The 22,105-nt window shown below is 37.9% G+C and overlaps 1 protein-coding gene across 4 annotated transcripts; it reads right to left on the minus strand.

The window, feature by feature from the left end:
- Positions 1-180: 180 nt before the first annotated feature.
- pax8 (paired box 8) lies at positions 181-14,195 on the minus strand. Of its 4 annotated transcripts, none has more exons than XM_026922505.3 (12): positions 13,993-14,195; positions 13,447-13,583; positions 10,137-10,278; positions 9,654-9,851; positions 9,460-9,536; positions 9,218-9,343; positions 7,455-7,624; positions 7,069-7,189; positions 6,465-6,707; positions 5,707-5,805; positions 3,047-3,133; positions 181-1,265 (listed from the first exon to the last, which is right to left on the minus strand). In XM_026922505.3, exons 2-12 carry the CDS (start codon positions 13,466-13,468, stop codon positions 1,195-1,197), a joined length of 1,356 nt encoding a protein of 451 aa, XP_026778306.2. In that variant the 5' UTR covers positions 13,469-13,583; positions 13,993-14,195; the 3' UTR covers positions 181-1,194. The 4 variants fall into 4 exon arrangements, with proteins under 4 accessions (XP_026778306.2, XP_026778305.1, XP_034156318.1 ...); XM_026922504.3 differs by having other exon boundaries at positions 10,137-10,302; XM_034300427.2 differs by lacking the exon at positions 13,447-13,583 and having other exon boundaries at positions 10,137-10,302.
- Between the last annotated feature and the right edge of the window lie 7,910 nt (positions 14,196-22,105).

Here is a 22,105-nt window from a genome sequence, read left to right on the forward strand (position 1 = left end):
CTGAATAATAATAATAATAATAATCATCATCATCATCATACACAAAAACAAATTCAGTAATTAATCAATTAATAATTTTATAAAGTTATTCACAGGTAGTAGGTAGTGCTAGTGTGATTATATAAGTTAAGGCTATGAAACAATTTTCCTATTTATTAAAATACCACAAAGGCCAGGATGTGGTTTGTCATGCTTTATTTCATTAAAAATAATTCTGTAGAAATCGATTAATCATATCTTTCACAGTACAATAAAAAGGAATAGTTTAATCACAGATCTTAGCAAAACCATTTGACAACAAATGTAGTACATATGGGAGGGAGAAAATAAAAGGTTTTCTTACAACTTCTCTTACAATGTACTAATTCATCCCCATAAAATCCACTCCTAATTATTTGTAGCATAAAAGGGATTTTTTTAATAAGGGTTTTTTACTTTTCTACATTATTTACACATTATCCCACTGACATAACCAGCAGGCGGTTTGTAATGGTATTTAAATTGACAGCTGATTTTGTTGCTGTTGCTGAAAATGATGATCAAGTTGTTCGTTGGGAAAGTAAATACATGAAACTTGAAACAGCTGCAAATGCTGCAATCCTACAAGGCGTATAAACCCGGGGAAATGGAGAGAAAGAGGAACAAACAGAAGAATAGAGCCTGAAGAAAAAAAAAAGCTGGCTCTCTGGATTTGTTCTTCATGCACCACAGGTCATGAACGCAGTTAAGGTCTGAAAGCAAACTGCAGTAAGATCTTTGACTGTTGCGCCATGCATTTTGGTTCAAAAACCTGGGGCAAGACATGATGGCTGTTTAAATAGATGGCAAACTTGTGCGTTTGGTCGAGGTGGTCAACGAAGTGAATAAATAATCAGCCAAAGTCTCAGGCAACAAAACATTTTGTCCATGCTGGCCTGTTTTTTTCTGTGTCCTTCATATCCTTTTTTCTTCAGTCGCTGAAGAGAAGATGTAAATTCCTCTTTCTGTTTTTTTTTTTATTTGTCCACAGAGTGTACCGTTGGCCTGTTAAATAGTGGGTCAAAATAATACACCTTGTCCATTGTGTTCTAGGGTAATCAAGAGCATCCCAGCAAGAGGGCCGTAGGTGGAAAGCACCCTCAATGGGCCTGGATTAAAACATTTTGTGGAAGGATGTGAAGTCGGATGTGTATCGCAATATTCGATCTTCTTCTGCTAAAGGTGATCGTATGCAGTAGTGGTGGGCGGAGCTGTGCGGGAGGCGGAGCTGTAGTAATATGGCGAGCCTGCAGGGGAGATCAGAGATTTTATGAGTGAAGAAGTTCAAAGACTAGTAAGAGTCAAGAACTATGCTTTTTTTTTTTTTTTAAATTCATGATAGTAAGGAGTATACACTCAAGAATGAAAAACTAAGCATGCTTATTCCACAATAAAAGACAAGAAGAGTCCCAGGTAAACTACAACTCATTAAATTCATAATAAGTCACAATTAGTCATATGTCCTCATTGTCAAAAGAAGCTTAGATTTCCTTTACATTTCATTAACAGTAAAGTTGTTTTAAAAAAACAAAAACTGTGGAGTTTCTTTTTTCTTTAATGTTTTATATTTCTATATAAGATATTTTGGTGAGGAAATGATATTGTTTTCCAAAAAAGACATCTCTACATTCCTCTTCACTAATACACATAATAACAAATTTGTTCATGTCAAAATTATAATTAAAATACTCTTCGAGTCTTAGATAGCACGAGAATGAAAAAATATGTACTGCTGTAACGATATCAAAATCAGCAAGATATGCAATTATTCTGGTCAATTTTAATCTTGATGGAATAGGAAATGAAATATATCTGGTTCTTATCTGTTCAATAATAACTATCATTCATTTTCATAAATCAAACTCAATTGTATAGCTTGTGAATCAGTCGACATTGTCACAAAGCAATTTTTACAGAAATCTGCATGTAGATTTAGATCTCTAAAGAGCAAGCCAGAGGTAACAGTGTCAAGGAGACAACATGAGGAAGAAATCTTAAGAGACTCAAAAGGGACCCCGCTCTCTTCTGGGTGACACCGATAGTACGATTATAAATCATTACTCTGTAACAACTGTCTACTCCAAAAAGTCAAACAGTGCTAAAGGACGCTCAGTTTGAGCAGATTGTGAATTAGAGTCTTTGTGATTATAGCAGCAGTTCTTAGGTATAAATCTACAATTGTCTTTTATAGCAAAGCGAAAGTTTTCTTCAGCAACAGCCTGCAATGACATCTATCTTGAATAAAGAAGACTTTTAATTCATCATAATCAAATCCAAGGCATAGAAATATGCAAAAAAGAAAGTTTTTTTTTTGCTGTCATCTGATCCTTTGTTGTAACTATAGCTGTAAAAGATCACCAAGTTCAAAGTTAATGGCAGTCTTGTGACTGTCCCGTAAATGTCCTCTAAAACGGCTGGAGTGAATGACACAAACTAGCTGGTTTGTCACAGTTTTAGTTAGTGTGTGTGTGTGTGTGAGGGTGTGTGTGTCCCTGAGGATAGGAATATCTCACACTTTTGACCTTATGGGAACATTTGGCTGGTCTCCACAAGGACAAAAGCTTTTATTTTTTTCAAAAACTGCAGCTTTTATATAAAAACATTAAAAGAACATTCTTTACTCATGTTATGTTTAGGGTTAGGTTTTGGTGTAGCATTAATTAACTGCATTAATTATTAAGTCAGTACACAAGGGTAGTGAGACAAAGACGTGTGTGTGTGTGTGTGTGTGTGTGTGGTCCATGGGATGGCATGTGACTGAAACTGTGTGAGAGCTGCATGACATAGAGGTCTCCTTTACTTTGTGTACAGGTCATCAGTAATTTTCCAAACGTCCTTAGAGAATAAATTATGGTTTAAGGGTGCTGTGGGTGCAAGTCTACAGAGATCCACCTACATAAATAACTAATGACAAAGGTTTACTGAAAATGTATGCAGAAAGAGGAAAGTATAGCGTTCATACTTAATTTCCTGTTTGCGTGTTGTCAAAGTAGAATCTGTGCTTCTTTGAGGTTTTTGAATGGCTTACCTAGAATGCTGGAGTTGGTGAATCTCCAGGCGTCACTGTAAGTTGTGTATGGCGAGTGTGTGTAAGTCTGGCCTGAGTACTCAGCACCTGCAAAAGACATATACTTTATAAGCACTCTTAAAACACACATGTATGCCCAGTTCATACAGCCTCATCACGTCTGCAAGCTAGTGTTACACCTGCTATAACAGATTATTATAATACAGATATAATATAAATGAGATAGTAAGACATAGATAAGTGAAATTTTCATACGCATTAGTGAGTCACTTTCAAAAGATCTGTTTAAGTGCACTGAACTTCGAAGGTTTTGATTCAGACCACCCATGCTCCCAGATTTATATAATACTTGATGACTACGTGTCTTTAAAAGGTCTTGCTTAGCTATTAATTTTAATTCAGCAAAATGTTTCATGTGTACAAACTTGTGCAAATGTTTCTACAAGGTTGCTGCATTTTGACTTCTATGAATCTTAACACTAACGTTCCCATGATATTTAACTGGGAATATTTTATAAGTAATAATAACAGTAAGAATAGCATCATAAAACAAGCCATTATTTAAAAAAATGCACCTTGCAGGAATGTTATTTTAGGAACTTTCATAGAACATCTGTATTTTATGTATGAAATGGCTAAATATGTGAGCTGTGAATGTGAACTGAAGTAAATTAAATTTGCACAGACATAACATTAGTAACATAACATATGTAAACATTACATAACATTTCTAAACATTCCTACAACATTGCTGCAACATTTTGCGTTCGATGAACATTAACACTAAAGTTCCCATAATGCTAGTTTTTTTTAAAATGTGAATATTGTGTAAGTAACATAACAGCAATAATAGCATCGCAAGATGAAGCACTGTTTAAGCCAGGACTTTGCAGTAATATTACATTTAGGAATGTAAGAACATTGCTAGAATGTTCTTAGAACGTTCTAATAATGCTCTCTGTAGTTTATGTATGAAATGTCTAAATAAGTAGTGAATTTACATGGACTTAGATTTTAGGCTTACACACATTCTTAATCTGGTGTCATTATATTTTTTTTCTTTTATAAAATTTAAATATATTTGAGGCAAATCACATTTTACACATCCTGGATTATACAGAGGGCGAGAAATGGGCATTGACATGTTTATGCTAACTATATGCTGATGAGTGAAAATGTACATTTTAACCAAATGTGGCTAAACAACAGCAAATATTCTTCTTGGTTAAATCCACCAGCCACTCTGAAGCCAAGGCTGTAAAAAGTGAATTATTTTGAAGAATGTTATTATATTTGGTATATCATAACTATAAATTTGAAGAATGAATTTCAATTTAAGTGATAAAAGTAATGCAGACTCTGGTTTAAATTCACAGCTGGGACAGGCGGTACTTTAATTTAAGTGCAACAACATAGTGAAAAAGACACTTCAGATTTATTTGTGCTTGTAAATCGATTTGCCTGATTTATTAAATACTGTCGTTTAATTTGAAGGGATCATCTACTACATAGCTGCTTTTGCACTCTCTCAGCTGTGAGGTTTCCTTGGCACTTATGGATGCCTGTTTGTCCTTCTTCCGCCTTAGCACATCATTCACTCGGCGGTTAAGAGCGTCGTGTAAACCATTAATCCCGCGACCAGGTGGAGGGCTGGGAGGGTAAAAATCCCTCCGCTCACTGGTGCGTACACCTAGCCTCCTCCGGCGTCCTTTCTCAAGTGTCACCCCCACCCCCCCTCCCGCTTCACCACCACCACCGCCGCCGCCACCACCACCGCTCTGCCCTCTTGGCTTCCCTCTTTCCCCCTCCTCTTCCTTCTTTAGCCCTTCATGCTCTTGCTGTTGCTTTTTCTTTTTTCTTTTCTTTAAACATTCCAATATCTAATTGGTAATTATGTCAGCTGGATTGATTCCCCCCGTGCTTAGCCTCCCTAACTCCTCCCCCCACCACCACAGGCTCGGGGAGTAATTGTGTATGAACGCTTCCTCTCAGCAAGCCCACCAGAAAAATAATAAATCAGACCCTCTCATTTCGCGCTTCGGAGAACAGACTTCAAATAAAAAAAAAACAGAGTGGCTCGCTGCACCGCACCACACCACACCATGCCGCACCACACCACACAGACTTCCTAACAGACCAATTCCTTTTTGTCCTTTCTTTAGCTTCCATAATCAGTATATGTACATGTACATGTGTACACATGCTGGATATTTTTTAGCCCTTTCCCTAAGAATAAGACCTTCATGGATGCCACCCATCACTATTTCACTTTTCCCTTTGTGTGGCCTCATAGTTCCCATGGCAATGTGTGGGCTGGGTGGTGTCAAGGGGGGTGGAGGTTACGGGCATCAGGGTCCGCCCTCTGGCGCGATGCAGTTCACCAAAGCGAGCAGGGTACTCATTAACCCACCTCTCCTTCCTGTTAAGCATTCTCTTTCTCACTCTACTTCCCTTGCTATTCTTTATCATTATCTTTTTTTTATTCTCTTTCCCCTAGCCAATCTCATCTAATACCACATTATCCTCTAATCGTATTCTATTTTTACAAAGACGCATGCATCTATGAAGTTTAACATTCGCCTCACAATCCAGATCCAGGACAATTATTAATTTGTGAAGTGATGGAATATAAAGTGTGTGCTTTAAGACAGCATCAGTACCTGCTACCATTCCTGTGATAGCCGAGGACGAGTAACCTGTCTGTCCTGATGGGATGTGTGGAGGATATCCAGGGAGGGTGGAGCTCACCATGTCTCGCCCTGTGTGTGTAAAAAAGAAAAGAAATGCTTATATTAGTGTTTTATGCTGTGTGAGGTTGTTTTAGCATCCTAAAGATGGATTATGTTTCACAAAATGTTGCTGAGGGTGCTACAGTGTTGGACCAACCCATAAATTAATGGGAAGTAATGCAAAATAAGATGTGAGAATATATACCAATGCCCAAGACAAAAAGACCTCAATATACAGGTATATATTTGGCACATTGGAATATTTGCTGTTAACAAATGTTTTACTTTTGGACTTTTGTGGAACCGAGCACAAATGGTCATAATAACAGATACAGATAGTAATATAGATGAAGATGCGAAGCTGGGGCTGATTTCTTTCTAGCCCAGACTGTAGATTCATGCAGCCTATCAGTGACAGTCATGTCAGGTGATTACCCTGAGAGATTTAATCTCCATTTGGGCTGATAATTTCCTGACACATCGGTAGCACATCAGCAGTGAGAAGGTGCACATGAAATACAGTCATGGATGTAATGGACATTGATTATTTACTCTATTGTCCTTTTTTGTGATGTAATGCACTGATATTAGATTTTCATCACTGGTTCTAAAGGTAGTTATAGCTAGCTAGTGGCAGGGAATTGGTATCTGATTCTTTAAAAAGGAAGTCTGATTCTTTTTCTTTTTACCTGTGATGAGAGACTGGCTGCCGAACTGGCTGTACACTGGTGCATGATGGGGAAATGAGTTGAAGGCATGAGAGAAATGCATGGAGCTGCTGCCACCGTTACCCACGGACACTGGCGACGGAGCTGAAATGGCGCCCATTTCCAAGAATGCAGAGTTGGCTATAATGTTGGGCGAGGGGCTTGAACTGGCCCCGTCCGGTGACATTTCCTGTTTCAGGCAGATGGGAAGGGGCTGTAGAGCATCTGAGGTGGAGCCGTGCATGTGATGGACAGGCGGGAGAATGAAATAATGGTGTTAACTTAAAATGAAAGTGAAGTGGCAATGGGTTTTCTAAGTAGCAAACAAAATTGTGATTCAAGCATATGAAATAATGGAGAACTTTGACTGACACATGATGTGATATGCAAACCTCTGCACCTGCTTTTATGGGTCATCGTAATTAGCTAATTTTATTTCATAATGCATGAATGAGCATGAGAGGGTAAAGCCACCCACTTAGCACAGTGACCGGCTTATTCATGCATAGGATTATTATGACAGGTATTGTGTTGAGAAGTAATTGGGTTGGTTTTAGAGGAGGTTTTTTATCTGGTCAATCATCACCTGTCACAACCGTGTAGCCCTGGTGTGTTGCTAGGTTTCGGCCAATGGCGGCGCTGGATGTTGCGAGGCTGCTCTTGCCTTCCTCCAGACTTCCATTAAGGAGAGAGAGGGGATACAGAGACTGGCAGAAAAAAAAACGGCAGAAAATAAAATAAATAAAATATAATACCAAAAAAGAAAGTATTATAACGGTAAGAGATGAGAGATTCTTGTTAATATAGAGATGTTACTAACACTGATTTCACTAACATTTCTTTATACATCTATTTCTTTATGCCAAGTTATAATGGGAAATGTTGAGTATTTAGTCACGCATATATTTGAATACACTTCACGTATGGTATGTCACACTGTATAGTGAAAGTCCTCTCCTGTGCCATATGTACCTGCTCAGTCTTGCCAGCAGTGGTGGTACCGAATGTGTCTGAGGTGTAGTGGTGCCTCTCGAAGCCGCAGTCCAGGTGCTGCGATGAGAAATGTTCAGGCCTCAGCTGCTTCCTGGGTCCACCACCACTGCCCTGAGAGTCCACGCTGTGCCGACAGCTCTCCTGGTCACCTGGGAGAAGATACACACCATCAGATGCCAATAAGTCAACGAGTAACTGTTTGTTGTCAGTGGAGTTGGTTGGTAATGGTTACAGTGCACTGTACTGTAGTTGTATGATTACCTTTGACATACTGAACAGAAAAGTAGGGGTGCCTATGAATAAAAATGTAATTATAGAAGGACATTCATCTTGTTTGAGCAGAATACATGCAAATAGAGGCATTGAACTGTAGCTGCACTTGAGACTAGGGGGGTTCCCTCAAGGGTGTGTCTTTTGGATCTTTTTTACCTTTAAATCTTGCCTTTAGAGCTTATTTCAAAGTACATAATTAGATGTTAGGGCTCAGAATGGTTAAACAGAATGGTGTGACAGAAAAGTATTCTTGTTCTGGCTATTGTCAGAAGATTGGGAGTTCGTGTCGTCACGATGCCACAGCCATCCGTGGCCGAAATGTAGAGAGCAAAATTGGTCGTGCTCTCTGGGTGGGAGAGATGGCACACTTTCTCTCTCATGTCAATCAGAGTGACACTAGCCGATCATGTGTGTCTGTGAGCTCATGTGTGCAGAAGAGGGCGGATAGCATTTTCCTCTGAGAGTGTTACGCTGCTCTGTGCCGTGCCGTGTATGAGCAGCAGCTAAAAAACATGCGGCTTCATGGACCTCAGAGGAAGCACATTTCAGCCATCACCCTCACTGGTTAGTAGCTGTCGTATGATAGGGGAGAGCCGGCTAGCAGGTTGGGAATTGGTGAGCAAGTTAGGGAGAAAAAAGTGGAAAATCCCCAAAAAGACAATATTCCATAACATTTTGACCCTCAATAAGGACAAAGCATGTTTAACTTTTTTTTTGTTTTAAACCTTTTATATTTATTTTCATTATCCTCTATTTCTATTTTCTTTTTTATAGAGATGCAGACATCTATAAAGTTTAATAGGAGTCTCACAATCCAATGCACTTTTGCACATTTTTTTCACTTTATATTTTTTTGATTTATATAATTCAAATTAATATCTGAAAATATATTATGTGGCATATAAATAACATGCTAAACAGTCATATAAAAGCTTAGAATTCAAAGGTCTTGGCATACTAAATGTACAAAACATACTCTTAAGAGTGACAAGCAAAAATACAGTTTAGTACCTTTTTTAAGCCTTGTGGAACAATGTTATTCAATAAAATGAACTCATAATTAAATGATACCTTTCATATATTATTTTGAATGCTGAAAATATTTTTAAAAATATAATGACTTGATGAGTCATTATGATTTGAGGTTTATAAATTATATATTTCTTTTTACATACTACAGACTCAGGTGTACTTTGCCTGCACGGCTGATGCAGCACTTTTGGCTGAAACATCTTGTTTCTCTGGAAACTTTGCATACTACGCTTCATTTTTACTACATCCTCTATTATTGCAGAAGTAAACTGCAGTTACTTCCTGGATTCGTCTTCAAATACTGTATATATGTGTATATGGTGTCTAATTTATTTTTGACAGTTCATTTTTTTCCCTGTTTGTTTTCATTTAACCCTGAGAGGCAGCAGTTAACTATTATCCAAAGTGGACTGTGTTAAAGTGTAGCGTGTGCTTACTGTCGTCATGACTCCTCTTGCCGTCTGAGCTGGCCTGTGGAATACCCAGCAGGCCGCTAATGGAGTAGGTGGAACCCAGAGAGTCGGACTGAGGCGACTCGGGAGGGGTGACTGCTGAACTTGGAACTGAGAAGAAATAAAACAAGCATGAATAAATATGAAAGGCTGGAAATAATTAACAAAATGTTAAACACTGGGAGGTTTCAAGTTGAGTGTATGACTGCGGAATTAATGGCACCTACTTAGTGTGTGACCTGGGCTGAGGCTTTTGCTCTCCAAGGGCACGTTAAATGGCTGTTGCACCTTGGTCCGGATGATCCTGAAACACATCGGAACCAATGGTGTTAAATATCTTAATATTAGAAGATGCCATAGCCAAAAATGAGTTTTGCTCATTTTTCTTAGAGTTTCTGTGCATTTCTTCTCCATGTGTTACCTGTTTATGGAACTGACGCTGGGCACCGTGTCGCTGTCACACACTCCCTCGGCCAGGAGCCTGTCTCTGATCTCCCAGGCGAACATGGTGGGATTCTGCCGCTTGTACTCTGCTATCTTGTCCACCACTTTTGGGGTAGCCACCTTTGGCTTCGAGCCACCGATCACTCCAGGTTTTATGCTTCCTGTCTCATAGTATCTGAAAGGGCAGAGTTGGTCAAATTAAATAATTTAGTAATAAGGCATTTCTGTTGAAAGTTATGAACTTTCACACAGTTATATGAAGTATAATAACCGAGTATGAGCATGGTGTCATGCAGTATCTCACTGTCAACACCTACAATGGACTTATTAATTTCCTCCTAGCCATATAGAAAAGTTCCTGATTTGATTGAAATGTCCTGACTTTTTTGTAGACTCCATACCTCATATTGCCTTTGAGACTTTCTCAAAGACACCCTGAACTAAATTTCTGGCCTCTCACCTGCCCAGGATCTTGCTGACGCAGCCATGGCTGACCCGCAGCTGACGGGAGATGTCGCAGGGCCGAACACCCTGGTGAGCCATGTCCACAATGCGCTGCCGGATGACCTCCGGGAGCGGGCGTCCATTTACAAACATGCCGCCTAGTTGATTAAGACCCCCATGCCCTGGGGGAGAGAGGGGGATGAATATACATAAATGTCATGGTACCTGTACTGGACCTGACTGCACTCTGGAAGGCACAGTCTGATCAGTCAGGGTGAAAGTACACCTGGTATGTGACATAAGCACAGACTTGAAAGATTTATCAAGCAAATGATGACAAACGAATCCGCAAATAGGCTGGAGAGTCATTTGTGCAAATAATAAATATATTAATTTATTTCAGTTCTCGAAAAGGACACTCAAATTTGATTTCTGTTTTGTGAACAGAAATAAAGTCAGTAACTTTGAAAATTAAATCATTGTTTAGTTCTGGCTCACAAAAGCTTATGCAAAGCCTAGAATACACTGAAAATATGTGAAAAATAGCCTGAATATGTTTCATATTAATCTGGCAAAAATAAATAAATAAATAAACATAGTATGTTCTAAGTATTAGCTTGCATGTAAATAAGTCTGTATGTTACCAGAAAAAAACCTAATGGCTCATCCATTACACAGTGTCTGCACTTTACATGGACACAACCAAGGACACTTTCTTTTCAAAGCAGTAATTAAAAAGAGGAAAGTAATCACTTATGTTAATTAATTATATCTTTAAACAATATGAATTCTGTCACAACTTGGAGATTATTTTAAAGCCAAAAATTTCGAGCAAAATTTTATGAAATGTTATGAATGATTAAGGTCAGTGTTAGTGGTTGGAGCTTTTCTTACGACTTAATTCGTGTGAAATTTACGAATTCGCTCTTATTATTCGTATCAGTTTAGCGTTATTGGACAATTTAGCGTACATGTTTAAAAAAAAAATATTGCAAATTTTTTGCTTAAATCTAACAAGCAATTTTTTTTGCCAGTTTACCTAATAATGGTTTTGTTGTAGTTTTTATTTCGAATTATACGTTCTATAATTTTGTAGTAATAGTAGTAATAGTAGTAGTAGTAGTAATAATAATAATAATAATAATAATAATAATAATAATAATAATAATAATAATAATGTCAAATTGTAAAACTAAAAGATATCATTTTGATTAAACTATGACGCTCATATTACAATATTTACAATATACAATTTACATATATTATAATACACGAATGTTACAATATATATTTTTTAAAAAAACTAATACAATAACCAGTTTGAAACAATGTCCTGTGTCATATGAATAAATAAATCTCAACTAATTAAAAGTTAATAATGAAGGTAAGCTCTAGGCTTATTCCAGAGAGAGATTTGTTTTAAATATATAGTTTTATAAATACTCATACACACACCAGTCAGAGTGTATAATAAGACTAAAGTTATATTTAAAGCGAGAATAATAATAAGGGAATAAAATAGTCCTTCTGTGGTGAGCATCAGTAACTCGCTTAGAATTTCGTTGCTTTTAATTTCGCCTATTCAGTACCTTGTGTCTCCTTTTAGCTCTTTTTTTCCCCCCAGCTTTCATTTCCACATCAAACGGCACCATTAACGCTGCTAGCCGAGTGTGTAAAACTCCTCGCCAAGCTTCAGCAAGCGGCAGGATATTAAAGCAGAGCCACCCCAAGGGACCATGCACCATCTCTCTCTCTCTCTCTCTCTCTCTCACACACACACACACACACACGCCAGCATGGCCTGGAAGCTGTCTCATCATTTATTTATTTTTTTTTACAACAATATAGCATTTTTTTATTTCTTAGATCCGTCATTTAACGGGTTATGACGTAATAATATGAACAGTATTATTTTTAGAAATAAATCTGTAAAATCTACTTTTTAAATCTAATATGAGTATACCTATGTGAGCCATTATAGGCCTAGCTTTCCTACTAATAGTAAATATCACATATCTTTATTCACCAGACTTTAAAGCTGCATGTTTGGTGAATTTGATATGAGGAAATTATAAGCCTGTTCGGATAATTATGAAAAAATAATAATAATAAAAAAGAAAATCTGTAAAGTCTCTACACAATCAGTTCAGCTAATAAATGACACAGCTAATAGCTAATAATCAATGCAATTGCGGTGAATTATTATTATTATTATTATTATTATTATTATTATTATCCGAGGTAGACAGAAGATTAAGAGGAAAATGCAGGATATTTGTGAAGATATTATGTTATCATTTCCTCAAAAACTCAATTTCAGAGAGAATTAAATCTTTTTCACAAAGAGAGCTGTTAGTGACAGGAACACATTGCATCAGGCTATAAATAAAATGTCATAATTTAACCTTTATTATTACATAAAAATCCAAAGTGGTCCATTTCAACCAGGAAGAATTGGCTTGTTTTAAAATAGAAATAAGAAATAAATAAAAATAAATATAATACAGAAAATAATTCATGCAACTGATGTGCCAGTGGATTGTCTCTATTTAATATAGAAATACTAAATTTGACTACTTCAGTCTGCCTAGAGAAAATGATTTTAAAGATGTTTTTAGTTACTTTCTGTCACTTTATATTGCATCTGTGCCAGATGTTAATGTTAAATATTTTAAGCCTTAAATATTATAAAGTTTTAAAGCACACACTGGGGCAAGTTTCAGCCTTCAAATCATACGCACAAAAAATATGAACTAAAACACACAGGAAACTTTTAATGCACATAATGCACTATCACATGAAGTCTCGAGCTCATGATGAAAATCTGGCAAGACAAATAGCACCAAAGATTTTTTTAAACAACATTCTTACAAAAGTAACGTTATCTCTGGAGAAAATGATGCATTTTAAAGCCTTGTCAAAGAGCAAGATCACTGATGAGTCTTTTCGGGTTTTTACTGGAATGAATTCCACAATGATTATAGAAATGTGTAGGTCGCAATAACAGAATGTCTCTAGCAGTTTTATTATGATTCCTATTTTTCTGCGTAGAAATTTCCTTACATTACAAATGCATTTTAAATATGGTATGGAATATCAAACAAATATGTTTATTATAGCTAATTAAACAACTATTTATGCTGACATGGCTATTAGTATTATGTCCAGCTTACACTATAGATCTTAGACATTGCAGAAAAGACAGTAATTATTTGAAATCCTTACATCTACTTCCTACAGCCTGTTTTACAGCCTGGTTTAGACATTAAAAATGATGATAGAGATTTAAAACTGCACAGAATAAACATGTAATTCGTCTTGTTTACCTCTGCCGGATGTGTTGGACATTGCTCAGTGCTGTGGGCCGCTTAGTCCTGGGGTAAAAGTCGGAGTGGCACTTTAATTTGCTTGCTTTTAGTCCATATGGGGCCTCGCCTGGTGTGGAAACGCTCCTTTAAATGCTCTGCAAAAGGACATAGTGGTCAACATTGATTTTTCTAGTTAAAAGATGTCTTAATGATTATTGGTGGATGTCTTAATCTGTTTTATGCCATGCCGCATTTTATATTATGTCTGTTTATTATCCTGTTTTTTTTTTTTTATTGTTTTTTTTGTCGAGTTTAATTAAAGCCCGTTATTACTCGATTGCGTTATTAGGCACTAGTTTTAAATGAGGTTACTAACATAGAAGTTTGCAGTTATTATTATTATTATTATTTTTATTATTATTTGGATATCACGCAGGCATATAGGCGACCTCGAATAATCGATTCAACCAGTCGTTAAGTGTAGTCGCGAAGACGCAAAAAAATTAAAAAATAAATAAATAAATGAAACTGTTTAAGAAATTAAACAAAAACAAATGGAGTTACCTTCTGCGTCAGACTTGGGCGTATTGTTCCAGGACAAACGACGCGCGTTAAAAACAAATCTCGAATTATGTCCTCAAGTCAGTTCGGAAAAAAAGTGCATGAAGTATTTGAGCTTCTCGAAACAAGAGCACAGATGTGTACGAGCAGCTGTCAGGCGCGCGCGCGGGAGTGTGTGTATGTATGTGTGTGTGCGCGCGTGTGTGTGTATATGTGTGGTTTTATCCCGCCGCCTCTCACAGCACCGGCCCGGTGACGCGATCCGGTCCAGCTATTGGATGATGGATGTGGGTGGGCGGTCCGTGTGGCTTGATGGCGTAAGAAAGGGGGCGTGTTCTTGGCTTGGCTGGAGATCTGTGGCCGGGCGGCTGATTCGGCGACAACAGATCGCGCAGTGACCGAGCGATACGTCAACGTTTGCGGAAATATTTGTCAGTGATCCGGGCTGTTTGCGTTCAGCCTGTCTTTGATTAGATTTCAGAGAAGATGTGACACGACTCCCGGGGCTGTGTGAACGCCGCCTCATTTAGGCCTACAGCGTGCATTTTTACACACAATTTAGTCCTTGATTTGCAGCGATGTGTCATTACTCCAAATAGGCCATATACTGTACTATACAACTCCTATCTCAAGCAAACTACCTGCAGTAATGTCGTGCACGAGCCAGCTATCTTATGCACATGCTGTCTAATCACAGACTAAGATCTTTTAACGCATTATTAAAAAATAAATAAATAAAAAGTTATTTTTTTAACTCTAATAATAAATCTGAGAGTGTTTCATATACACTCTCAGAATAAAACAGTACTAAACTGTACCTTCCCTTGTCTTTTACCTTTATTATAGGACATAAAATGGTATAGCTGCATGAATAGACAGTAGCTTCTCTTTAGTTGTTTTAGAGTCAATCTTTAAAGGTGCACATGCATCCAGGAAAAAGAAAATACAGACTATGTACATATTTATGTGCAAGTATGTACCAACATGAAAAGTACAGTTTCCTTTTTCCTGAGACTTTAGGGACACAAGTAGTGCTGGAGAAATGTATAAAAATGTATAAAACCTATACTAAAAAGAATATAAGCTGTGTAAGAAATGCAAAGTTGTATATTATTATTATTATTATTATTATTATTATTATTATTATTATTGTTATTATTATTATTAAAGGATAAAAGTGTAGGCTTACTATCTGTGACAGGCTACATGTGCAATGGCATTTGTGTCAAGTCTTTTTCTCCCAACTATGTATGTTTATAGCTCTTGTTATTTTTAGGCACTGTTTGAAACTAATTCTTCATCTGCACCGTGTTGCACGCGCGCCGCGCTTCGTGGAGAGAGAGAGAGAGAGAGAGAGAGAGAGAGATCCAGTCAGCGGGGTGTTTGGACTCCTGTGAATTCTGACACGGTTAAGCTTGTTCTTACACCTCTGTAAAACAAACAGAACACCTGAAAGCGCTCCCCGCTGCTGTCCCCGTTTCTCCACCCGAGCCGTAGGCGCGAGTTATTGCCGTCTGGCGCGTGCGGCATAAATCGTCTTCATAATCTTCATAAAGCGCCTCGTGCGCCTTCATAAAAAGCATAACACTGCAAGACTTACTTCAGACCTGTTAGGCCAAAACTGACTTTATGCTTGAGGATCTTTGGCTCTATGTGTTGGAGTTAATGAATCTAGATTACATTCATTATTATATATAATTAATATATAATGATAATGATTATATATCATTATTATATTTTATATGTATTTACCTTGATGCAAAGTGCGCAAAATGGAGGCGCAAATATTCGCTTCCCCAAATTGTTATCTCGGTGCCCCACCAAAGGCCCGTTCTTTCTTATTCAAGCCATGTGGAGCTGAACAAAAGTGTGTGTTTTCAAATAAATACAACAGAGTCAGGAAGGATTAAAGCACATCATAACAAAAACAGAGGTGGAAAATTCCCCTTAAAGTGTAGCCAGAGAGAATGAAGATGACTTGCCTGAGGACGAGCTGTGGGCGAGAGAAGCAGAGGTTATCCAGAGTTTACCATGGGATTAAAACTCCACGATGGTTATCTAACCTCAGTGTAAAATCAGAAGAGGTAAATAAAAATACAGTGCAGTAGATGGAATGGGCTTCTGCTTTTCTTGCAGTATGTCAGTGATGTCACTGAGGCACGCTGGGAATAGTTTTCCAGCTGTTTCTGTTTGTAAATGGAATATTTAATGACATTTGAACCAGGTCTAATGTTGTTCAAAAAAGACATGCTGCAACTCAGAGAAAACTAGGCAAGTAAAAGTTTAACTTCTCTAAGCTGAAAGTGGTATGAGGAGTGAAAGAGGAGCAGGATTTTTTTATTTATTTTTTTTTTTTTTTGGAAGTATAAAAATGGCTTCATGGTTCTACTTACCAATGAAGGTTTAAAATATATGGATTTGTAGTAATAAGTGTAGATATTCACCTTCTCATCCATGCAGTGCAGTTCACACACACACACACACACACACACACACACACACGTATTTATATGATAATAATTTATAATTTAAAGAAATAATAGAATGTAGAAAATAATCAGGTTCTAAAATAATAATAATAATAATAATAATAATAATAATAATAATAATAATAATAATAATGGAAAAGAACTAGCAATATGTATTTTAAGTCTTAAAACTGTGCTCATTTTTGCCAGTGGTGTAGTCTAATAGAAATTGAGAGGCCACTGGTTCACACATAGCATACACATTTACACATTAACTTATCTGTAAGACAAATAAGGTCAAATGTCGCTTAAAAAAACAACAAAACAAAACAAAACAAAACAAAACAAAACAAAACCACCTGAATGTTGAAATGAGCTTTATCTTATTCAGCTGATTAAATAACACCTGACTAGTATTTCCTGCAAAACAGGAAACAGGTCTACAGAATTAAAGCAATAAAATGTGCAGAACCACATTAAAGAAATAAAATGTGCAGAACATTGAATTTATTTAAAAATGGTAATGAATTGCCAATATAATATTATTTGTTGAAAAAAACTTAAAACTTAACTTAAAAACAGTAATAATAATAATAATAATAATAATAATAATAATAATAATAATAATAATAATGAAGTGAAGCCAATTTAAAGTTTTTTTTTAATTAAAGTTAATTTACAGCATGTGTTTAAAGAAAGGGAACTGAAAGGGTTTTAGGAAAGGTTTTTACAGCCTGTGGTATACAGTAAAATAGCTCTGTTCAATCAGCGAGTTAACTGAGGGTTAAAGCCCATTTCCTCTGCTGTGTGCTGTGTGTGGACTGGATGGAGATAAAGTGAAACCTCGGAGTGTGTGACCTGCGGGACTCAGGAGCATCGGGCGTCTCCCAAAATGCAGCTCCTGCGGCCTCGTATGGAAATAAGGGGGCAAAGGGTCATGTTGTTGCATCTTTTCGTCCCAAAACGAGTCCACAATACCGCTATTGTCAGGTGCATTTAGTGCGCAAAAACACGGAACATGAAAGAGTTCAGCCTGTAGCCTACACTGCACCCTGCACTACACTTTACAGGAGTTCATGACTGCATTACTGCTAGAAATAACTGATTAAACAACCTACAACAGGAGCACATTTTAGTCCAGTGTCTTTCTGCTTCAAATCTGGATAGATCTACCTTACTCCCTTACTCAGAAGATTTATCCCCAATATGCACTCTCAGAAAAAAAAAAAAACCCTGTACCTCTCATTGTCAATGGGATGGTAGCATTATCTTTTGTACCTTTAACATGTATCTTTCACCTGGACATAGTGTACCTTTAAAAAAGATTTAAGGTATATAAGGTACTCTATATGCACCTTACCATCTTAGAGATAAAGGTAAAAAAGGTGCCCCATGCAGCAAGAAGGACTGGACAGCAACAACAACTACAGTTTAGTGCCCTTTAGTGCAGTGTAACTTTATTTTTTTCTTTTTATTTTTTTTGCAAGAAGCAGACATTAATATATTAATTCATAAGGTATAAGAAGGAAGACGTACAAGTAGTCCTATATATAAAAATAGCACATATCCAAAAACACACCTTACCCACTAGCCTACACAATGCACTAATTGCATTTCATAGTCATTTCATAGTCACATGTGAACACATATTAGGCCTATACCGAATAGCCAGTGTGCTAAAGGAAATTCCACAATGCACTATTTACGCAGCCTACACTGTAAAGGTGCCTTACTACATTTATATACCATTCCCTACAGCAAAGTGTTTTTTACTGGTGTTCTGTATGGTCCATACTGGGCTTTGCATGTTGGACATTCATCTATGCCTTTGGCCATTACTGCACAATGCATTATGGGTAGCCTGTGCCCTCTAGGATACATTTAGATATTAGATATGCCTACTGCCCTACTGGTATGACCAAATAGTCAACACCTTTGGGAGTTGATGACAAAAAGCAGAGTATAGGCCTACAGATTCAAGATGCAAATGTAATTCCACTATGTACTTCTTTGGCAGAAAAGGTGTCTTACAATCTATTCATACAAATGGCAAACTGGATTATGGGTATTCTGTACCATCTGCATTGTGGGATTTCATGAGCATGCTGGACATGAATCTTTATGCTTTTGGTCATTGCTATAAAGTTGGTCATTGCTATAAAATTGTGTACTAACTGGACATACCAGTAGTGCAGTAGACCTAGCTAGTATGCAAATCTTTTTAAAGATGGTACAAAATAATGCATTTTACAGTTTGTAGGGAATAGAGCACATGGCTGGTGTACCACTACTACTGGTATTTTCCATCTGGCACTTCGCTGAGAAACTAACCTACATATGCTTTAATATAACTAACACATGGCATAATTTCTAAAAATATATATTGTTTTTGTCCATCAAAAAATACTTTAACGGATTTTAATAACAAATAAATAAATAAATAAATGAATAAATTAAACATCGTGCTTGGTGAGGTTTAACAGGGAAATGTGGCCACACCCTGGTTGATTTCCCGCCCTTTTCCTTTTCCTGCTTGTGACGCATCGCCTCTGCTTGCCTTCATGTGTCACTCGGCGAGATGAATGAGGCGCGCATTTAACCCCACTTAATGGCAAGTTTTATAAATCTACCCGCATGCTTGTCTCGTCGTGGTCAACGAGTCGAGATGAGCCAGATAATTAGATCATAATAGCAGGCGAACCGCCTCAGTATTGATGAGTCCATTAGCTTTTCGCAAACATTCGTTGGTTCTTCAAACAAGGCCATATCCACTATCAACTTTAGATGACTATCGCTTACTCGAATGTCAATTTTGTTTTTTTGTTGTTGTTGTTTTTGGTTTTTTTTTAAAAAGAAGTTTGCCCTAGGATAGTCCAGACAAACTTTTTCAATTAGAGTAGCCCATTATGTTTTTATTCATGTGGCTATACATCTTTTTCTGTCTGTGTAATTACCTGTAAAATAGTTTCATGTGTAACATGAAATATGCATATATAGGCAGAAATATGTGATTTTCGTCTAGAAGGACCTCTTTGTTTTCTTTCCCTCCCCACACACTCCGCAGATTTCACTATTTCAGCTTTTTAGCTTTTCTAGTTAGTCTTTTTTTCCCTTTTCCTTCAACAACCCCTTCTTTTACCATCTGCTCCTGACTCGCTTCTTTTCGGTGCCCATCTTTCTCTCCTCATCTTCCTGTGTTTTGTGCGTACTTAGCTCCCCCTTTATCTTTGTCTGGGTCTAGTCCAGCCCTCCTCATTGTTCCCCTTTTGCCTCCCATTTCCGCTCTGGGCTTTGCCCTCTGACCCCAAACCCTGTTCCAGTCTAACCCCCTGCTCCCCCAAATCTGCTTGCTCCACCACAGGTCGCTCTCCCCCAAGGTTTGGGGGTCTTAGAGCTGTTTTCTGAGAGATGCCCCCTCCATAGGCCACTGTGTGATGGCCATTGTGCAAGCCACAATGGTGCACAGGCATTAACAGCCATTAGCAAAAGAGCGGCTCAGCCCTCATTGAGCTCTACATGCTCAATTTGGGATCTTCCTGACCTGACATTCTTATGTGAAGATCGGTTCTGCTTGCATTTTAGGGTTAGAGGCTTTAGGATGAACTCCAGGGTCCAGGCTCATAATGGGTCTAGATAAGTGTGTGCAAAAGGGAAGCATAAAACTGTACTAATATGTCAATGTCTAAAAATGAGTCTTCAGGCATATTCTAACAAATCTTCCAAATCCTATGCCATGTTATGTGACTAAAAGAGATGGAGAGTTTTTTTTTTGTACTTGGTGGCAGGGTGTAAAAATTAAGAGAGCCTTTCAGTTGATTGACAGACCCTCTACTGGGGTGAGTCAGCCCATGAGGTGTTACCATGGTAACTGACATTACACTGAATAGGATACAGTAAAGAGTGATGAAGTTTTATTTGTATTTGTTTAGTTAGCTTTTTTGGTTTGGTGGGGAGGTTTTGTTACATTTTTTTAACCTTAAAAGCACTACTCATTCAAATGTTAACTTAAGATGTCAAACTGTGCATAATCAAAACAATGCATTTTTACTAATTAGCTCTGGTCTTTTTTTAAGCCATATCCAGCTTATTTACTGTTATGCCTAACTACTATATGGGTAACTAGTATATATTATTTAGTAGCTGCAGTGAAACTAAAAGAAAAATGTATGGAGTTACAAGAGTGAGGAATGTATGTCTGGATTTGCCAGTGAGTCTAAGACATTTATTAAACCAACTTGTAAAAATACATAGTTTCATATATGTATTATTTCATTATGTTTCATTATGTATTAATTCATCACACCTGATATATTTTAGATATACTCGTCAACAATATAGGCTACAAAACCCTAGTTATGTATGTATCTCTGGTTCTGTTAACTTTGCATAACTGCCAAAGGCAGTGAAACTCAACTGGATAACATGTGCCAACAATGTCACAAGAAGCAGGACTCACCTTAGGACTGCCTTGAAAGGTGCTCAGAAATCTTTGCTGCAAACACACCACTGGGATGGGCAATGTCAATCGTGTAGAATCTAGAAAAACTATAGGGAGATGCTCCAGTAGCAGCAGTATAGACTTTCAGGAATGGCCATCTATTCCTGCAAGACTAGCTAGTGCCCGAACCAAAAAGGCAATTTTCCCATTTCGGTTAAGCATCCAGCATAGCAGGGGCCTTAAGGGACAAGAGGATGAGTGTGAGATTCCACACTGGGTGCCTATGGGATTTTGGCGATTAGAGGCACCTCAACCCTTTCAAGGCTGTAATAAGCCTCTGAGACCCCACAGAGAGGTGCCATCCATGGTGCTGTGGTGTTCCACGATGGCTGCCCCATACACCTTTAAGGTGGATGGAGATTTGACACTGCCCGGCAGTCCCTGAAGAATACTAGTATCTTGGGAATTGAGCAATACATTGGGTCCAACCAATGAAGTGAACACCATTTGCAGAACAGCTTCAACTTAAGGGTATACAAGCCCCATGTGCCACTCGCCATTGCCTTCAGGAGTGCTTCTAGGTCACAGACTTGCAGATTCAGTCCAGTTCAGTTGCAGATTCAGTCCAAGGGGCCAGATCCACAGAGACATTTGACCTGGCTGATGGTAGAAATCTTTCCATCCATTTGGGACAACAGATCCATGTGTGGAGGAAGCTGCCAGGGTGTTCTGACTACTAGCAAAAGTAGTAATGGAAACAAGTGCCAGCCACAACAGGTACATGAGCAGGACTCTGTGGATTATTTAATGAATTCTGTGCAATGTGGGAAGAATCAGCATTATAGGAAGAAAAGTGTATAATAGATGGTGAGGTCAGTCATGGGCCTGAGCATCCTGTCCCAGCTGGCCGTCTGATCTGCCAAGGAGCACCATAATCAGCAGTATGTTGACTTGGAATAGCTTCACCTGCATCATGCTAAACTTTTCCCAGATGGTCTACCACTTTTGGGTTCTTTATGCCACTCCCAATGAACTATTGGACAGTTCCAGAAGATGATTCCAAAACCTGTGCCCTCCTATCCAGGGCTTCCTTGGTGGCAGGTCTGTAGAGTGGCCCTATTGCTGATTTGCATATATCCAGCAGAGCGGGATTTGCTAAGCACACTAGACATCACTCATTAACCAAGTTGGTGGGGAGTTGCCCCATGTG

Source organism: Pangasianodon hypophthalmus, chromosome 27 (genome assembly GCF_027358585.1).
Source record: "Pangasianodon hypophthalmus isolate fPanHyp1 chromosome 27, fPanHyp1.pri, whole genome shotgun sequence".
NCBI lineage: Eukaryota > Metazoa > Chordata > Actinopteri > Siluriformes > Pangasiidae > Pangasianodon > Pangasianodon hypophthalmus.